Genomic DNA, 6581 nt, shown 5'->3' on the forward strand with positions numbered 1-6581 from the left:
TTCTTCACTCCTCCCCATCGTCTATATAAAAAGTATGTATGGAGGGGAGGGGTGAAAGGACTGGGCCAGCACACACAGTAATAAGACAGCCCCAAAAGAGGAGAGGGCACATTGGAAGCCAATAAAAATGTATTATGGATTGACAAAATGCTGCAAGAAAGCATTTACATTTTTTGATTTTTATATGTTTTTTTCTGTCGTTTTTTTAAGCCTGTGAATGGATTCATTTTATGCCAGCAGAGACATCCTTTCATAACATTTACATGTGTGGTATGAAATCTTGAATGGGTTATTTATTGTAATTACCCAGAGACACTCTTATATCAACTAATGACAATATATTGCAATGTACACATTTGTGCACTGAAGTTAAAAAACAAAGACCACAGTTTGCGTGAAAAACTTTATTAGGCATATAAAAGAATGCTAATGAGATGGGAGAGAAAATAACTGAGTGTTACAAAGTCCAAATCATCCATTTTCATCCTAGGGTTCCTATTTTACAGGTAAGTAGAACACACAATGGTATTAAACACACACACAACTAATGAATGGAATGATAAAGTCTAAGGGCTAGGAAAGACATTCTGGATGCCATTAATTTATAACCACTGGAAAGTAGGCTTCATGGTGTTGTAGGAAAAGGAATTACTTGATCAACAATTGCACTTTATGCAAAAACGTTAAAGAGATTTCCACCACTTTAGTTCTCCTGTTAACCAGCTTTTTAGTGAAATACAATGAATGACAGGTGGAGACGTTTTTTAGTATCCTATTATATTAGCAGGAACAAAGATAAAAGAGAAATAATTGCAATAATTCTCACACTCAATTACTGTGAATCATGGATAACAACAATGATGACAATAGAGCTGAGACCTTCATATCCTGCCACACCACTAAACCTGGGATGGTGCCACCAAGATTTTCACGCAAGATATCAATGTGTAATGAATGTTTGCCATTGGATTAAGAGTATGAAAAGCCAAAATTGGACTTTTCATGGACAATCAACTAACACCCTGGCAAACATCTGGAGATACCATCTTCCCTAGAAATGGTGACTTTTCTCCCTCAAAGCATTTAGAGAAAGAAATACTTAGTTTTTAACTGAGAAATAGATATTTAGTCATGCCCTGCTGGGGTGTCCACTGGAACAGTCCATCAGATGTCAGGCATTAAATCTATTTTCCAGAAATCCAAGCATGATCTTTCATGCCCACAGTGGAGTCATCAAACCCTCTGAAATCCACTTGGTACTGGATAATCTATTTTGAGTGGTCTCATTCTTTAATAACATGCTTTACACTACTAGATTAAAGACAAAAGCAGATTCAGGAGACAGTGAAAGAAATTTAACAGAGAAATGTTGATTTGTCCAGCTGTATTCAAAGCTTTTTGTTAGGTACCAGGTTCACTGGGGTGGAGTTTGGCATTTCTCAATGGGAATCTTTAACACTTGGTTTGGTGCAATTCTGGTGAAAAAGGCGTGTTACACATAAGACATAATAAGATAATAATTCACAACAACAACAAAAAATAATTATCTTACATTTTTATGTTCAGAATTGCATTTTTCAACAACACTCTGCTATATTATAGTTTATAATGCTTGATCGTTGGAATGGCCATAGCCTAAAGTACATTTCCAGTGTCACAATGACAATTAATCCTAACAATAGAATCTTTGGTCCAGGCTCTGAATGGACCTTTGCATCTTGTTATACCCAAGTTATAACCTACGGTTATTGTGTTTTAATAACTTGTTCTCAAGAATAAAATACATGTATGATTTCCATACCCATGAATTTATAATTTACTAGTTTATTTATTATGAAAGGTTTTATAACATCATTTACAGGTAAAATCTATATTCTCCAGTTCAATAGGTGTTGCCACTTAGTGGTCTACAAGCTTAACGCTGAAAATGAAAAACTCTTTTTGGAATTCTAGGATCCTCCAAGCCTAGTTTTCCCTTTGTACAATAAAATCTTTTTAAAATATTGTGGACCTAAAAATCTCATTCTAATTTTCTGTGATATCACTGTATTTCCTTCATGTTCTAAGCTAGTTTTGGCTGATGGTAGGGAGGTTATGTATGATCCACTCATTACAACAAAAGGAGGGCAGTAGCAAGATCAGCCCTCTGCCCAAGGATGGAGAGCAATAGCAACCATTCTTCTGCAGTGGAAACAAAACCTTAGGTATAGATAGACAAGTTCAGCAATTAAAATATAATTTAAGGCAAAATGTTTCTTTTCATTTTGAATGGCGTAGGGAATAGTGAAACTCCTATCAGGTTTTTTTCCCTCACTTTCTGTCCCAGTGACCATGGTCATTAGGACAAATCCTGAGACTGAATCTCCCTAATGAGAGATTGATGGGAAATAGATAGCAATAAAACTTGGCAAGGGTTTTAACCATTGACCACTCCATCCAAATCCAAAATTAAAAATGTTGACTTTATATACACTAATTTCTTTTAGCTCTGCTGCAAAGTGATGAAAAAGAAAGAATATTTTTATGCGGACTGAAGTTCAATTTTTAGTTAATGGGGAATGATGAGGTTGCAGGCAATGCAAATGTGTAAACTGGTATTACTATGCTAAAAATTCCCTGTGCCATGACCAGTTCAAACACATTACATATCATCAGGTCTTATAAAGAGATGTCATACTTACTTTCTTTATGTTCTGTACCATGATGAACTGGAACGCTGTAATAAGAAAAAAATATGGTTTCTATCAATTAGTTCTTTGGTGTAAGTATAACTATAGCAAATCTTGTGACTGTTATTGGGCCCAGAAGCATAGGGGACCCAGAGCTGTCTACACAGTGAATATACAGGTAGCAACTGTATTTTGTAATTGCATTTGGAGAAGATATATATATATATATATATATATATATATATATATATATATATATATATATAATTTTCAAATCTTTATACAATTTCTATGAAAATAATCAGGATTCTACAGGAATGCCTTCAAAATAGAACATCCCTTTATTGGTTTTTCTACAGAGTTCTATTGCATATAATGGCTGGGATAGAACATTACATTAGTAGCAATCTTGCTGTTGGGAGACACTATAACACTACGTTATTGGGCTATCCACAGAGGTAGTGTAAAAGGCATATGTATATCAATAAATTAGAAATCGTATTTTAACTGATATTACTTTAACTTATATGCAGAGAATTTCTATCCAGAACTGTAAAATAATTACTTGACAATTCTATTTTTCTAACCTATTGTCCATCTCCAATACAATTCTTTTATTTCTAACCTATTGTCCATCTGCAATACAATTCTTTTATTTCATCGAATGAAGTGAGACATCCTTCTTTTCAGCATATATACTTCATTTAGTTCAATAATAAAGAGATGTTTTTACATACTGGATGTCATGACCATCTAGTAGATGTTTGTATGTAGAAATCTCCATCTCCAAGTAGGTCTTCTGGTCCATGAGAATCTTGTACTCATGATTCTGGCGTTCAAGGTCTGATCGGACCTGGGTAAGCTGAGACTCCACATTATCGATCAGTGTTTGTAGCTGGGCTAGTTGAGAACCAAATGTTGCTTCTGTTTCAGCTAACGTGCACTCCAGGGCTGATTTCTACAGTGAGACAGTCACAGTTACTTTCATGTTCAGAGTTTTGAAAGAAATCACCTTCAACAGCAAAATAATATCGGATGTACCTTACCATACTCATTTGGCTCTGTAGCTCAATCTCCAGAGTCTGTATAGTACGTTTCAAGTCAATAAGATCATTACTAACTGTCTGCAGCTGTTCGGCACCAGAAGACACCTCACTGTTGAGCTCTGCACTCTACAAGAAGAATAACAAAACTTTAGAAAGCTCAACATGTAATACAAAAAATATACAGAATTATGCCATGTGTTAATAGGCACATAAACGGCTGATGCCCATCCACAGGTGGTACCAATGACATAATGCATGTAATCAGTGCAAATGCAGGCTATAGTATGAGAGCAACCATTAAACTACATCTGATCACAGAGCACAATCAGACCTTATCAATCAGACCACAATGACCTCTGCGCATTCAGTGAGGATGGAGCCAGTTTCAGGGAACAAGAGTATAAGAAATGTAGAAAATCTTATCAACAAAATGAATACTGTTTCATGGCTTCCAGTAAGAGAAATATTAACTCTTGACTTGATTCGACTTGTTTTTAAATGGTAACAAAGATAGTTCTAGTTCTAGTGAAATACTTCACTTACCCTTGCAAGGAAAATGCTCTCAACTTCTCTTAGGTTCCTCTCCATAAGGTTCTCATATTGCTGTCTGACTTCAGATAAGGCTTGGTTTAGATCTACAGATGGAGCAGCCTCTACCTCCACATTGACTCTTGCACCAAGTTGTGCTCTTAGAGAGTTCACATCCTAAGGAGGTAAATAAGGAAAAGTTGAATGTGCATGCAAAAGCATAGCATTTTTTTTGTATTTTTTCTTTTTTTTTACCTCTTCATGGTTTTTCTTTAATTGGAGAACTTCCTCTTGGAGGCAACGGACTTGTATCTCCAAGTCTTGGCTTTGCATGTTGAGCTCTTCATGGGCTTTTCGAAGGCCACCAACATCTGCTTCAACACTGTTTCTTAAACTAAGCTCCATCTCATATCTACATGATTAAAAAAAACATAAAGAAGTACATGTTGAAACAAAAACATCAGTTAAAGAAAAATATGTGCAGTCTGCTACTCAATGTGCACGCTGGATACCAAAGGTAATTGTCAGAAGTGCCAGATGCGATTTTACATTTAGCAAAAAATATTGTCAGAATTTCCGAACCTTTCCCTACTTGGAAATAAGAAGAAATCTTCTCAATGGGAGCATAGATGATAGTTACAACCTACATTTAAAATAACATAAAGCATTTTACTTAAGTTGGGCTTTAAGCCTTGTTGAGTGGGCTACTCTAATGCTGAAGACCGCTTTACATCACTTATGAATAATAGCATGTGACCATGTGTCCCATAGTCTTAAAGTTTATGTATATTCCAGACTTTCATTGTTTTGTATAGAGTAGGGAAGAAATAAAACCCCGTAAATGTATTATTTGTGGCCTGTGGCCTTTTGAGGAGATTTCTGTTCACTTCTGTTCCCAATGTTTGCATTGTAAATATTACCCTCACTTCTTGTTTTGATGACAACTGTTACATATTGGATTTCCCATCACTTTCTTCTTTCTTGGGACAGTAGTCCCCAGCTGGACAAATAAAGGAGAATCACACCAGTGGGGACATGGACAACAATAAAACCTTGACAGGGTTTGTCATCCCTCCCTACCCAATCCAAAATTTGAATATGGTTACTTACTTGCTTTTTAAGTCATCTGCAGCTAGCTGGGCATTGTCGATTTGCAAGATAATTCTGGCATTCTCCACATTGGCTGTAAAAACCTAAAAATAAAAAAAAATAGTAATAAGACTACTTTCTAATCAATGTTCTACATTATTTCTCAACTGTATCTGTAAATCTTTTACCTGGTTCTGCAGTTCTTGTATAGTCCTGAAGTAATGGCTGGAGTCGGGCAATGTACTGGGGGCATTGTTGGCATACCACTCAGATATCTTTTTCTCAAGCTGGGCATTTTCTTGTTCTAGAGAATGAACCTTCTCCAAATAGGATGACAATCGCTGATTAAGATGTTGCATGGTCTCCTTCTCATTGATGCTTAGCAGACCAGCATTCTTCCAGTGATGGTGTCCTCCAGAGACTGATATGTTACTTCCATGACCATGGTCATGGCCACCATGTCCACTTCCTAATCCATGTTTATGGCCAGAGGAAGAATGGCTGGAAAATGAGACCCTAGTGGTTTTTCCATGCACACTAGGTATTTTGTAGTGACCACCATGGTGAGAAAAGGAGGAGCTTTTGCGGTGTACTGTGTGCACACCTCCATGATGGAGTGAAGAAATGTGACTAGGAGCTTTATGACCACCAGTATGGCAAAGATCAATGAGCGATCTGGAAGATGAGTGAATGTTGCTGTGGCTCATGGTTCTTGACTGACAGAAATGGTGGCAGAGAGAAAATGGAAGTTGATGTTAGTTCAGACAAAGAAGTGATTGCTTCTGTTACAGCTGCAGCCTCTTTTTATACACAGATGCTTCAGTGACATTAAGGTAGTTTATAGACATTTTATGTGCTTCATATTCAGTTTATGTTACTCAAGCATCTGAGTCAAAGAAAGCATCACCAACAAAGCTACATTAATGGGATTAGTGTGCAACCCGATTGAAGAAGTAAAGCATATTTGAAGTTTCAAAGGGACATAGTTACCACACCCTATCAATTGTATTGAAATATAGCTCAATGACTGCCTTTTAAAAGTTGCCTTTCTAACCTGGAAACTTAAGGAGCTCCTGTTTGCACTGAGTGATACAGTGTATTGGGGGAGAATATATGATTTTGGCATGCTGGACCATTTGGAGAAGACCACAGCAACATATGCTATAGCTTATGATTATTTTAGTAACAATTTATTTGTTTTTTCTGGTGAGTATTTATACATTTCTATAAGTGCATCTTTTCTAACATG

The 6581-nt window shown here is 36.4% G+C and overlaps 1 protein-coding gene across 1 annotated transcript; it reads right to left on the reverse strand.

Moving 5' to 3' along the window:
- Positions 1-389: 389 nt before the first annotated feature.
- On the reverse strand, positions 390-6106 carry LOC149464466 (keratin, type I cytoskeletal 19-like). Its single transcript, XM_089674434.1, has 8 exons — positions 5521-6106; positions 5354-5436; positions 4499-4655; positions 4259-4420; positions 3716-3841; positions 3407-3627; positions 2682-2716; positions 390-1475 (listed from the first exon to the last, which is right to left on the reverse strand). Exons 1-8 carry the CDS (start codon positions 6037-6039, stop codon positions 1453-1455), a joined length of 1326 nt encoding a protein of 441 aa, XP_089530560.1. The 5' UTR covers positions 6040-6106; the 3' UTR covers positions 390-1452.
- Between the last annotated feature and the right edge of the window lie 475 nt (positions 6107-6581).

This window comes from Staurois parvus, unplaced genomic scaffold (assembly GCF_062004578.1).
Source record: "Staurois parvus isolate SC_StPar_1 unplaced genomic scaffold, SC_StPar_1.0 ptg000151l, whole genome shotgun sequence".
Taxonomy (NCBI): Eukaryota; Metazoa; Chordata; class Amphibia; order Anura; family Ranidae; genus Staurois; species Staurois parvus.

What these genes read in the sequence shown, in the direction of transcription:
- LOC149464466 (XM_089674434.1), bottom strand. Translation starts at nt 6,039, where the DNA reads ATGAGCCACAGCAACATTCACTCATCTTCCAGATCGCTCATTGATCTT. An exon ending in TAAAGAAAAACCATGAAGAG is followed by an intron (nt 4,421 to 4,498) that starts GTAAAAAAAAAG and finishes TTACCTCCTTAG; the next exon opens with GATGTGAACTCTCTAAGAGC. An exon ending in AGAGCATTTTCCTTGCAAGG is followed by an intron (nt 3,842 to 4,258) that starts GTAAGTGAAGTA and finishes TTCTTCTTGTAG; the next exon opens with AGTGCAGAGCTCAACAGTGA.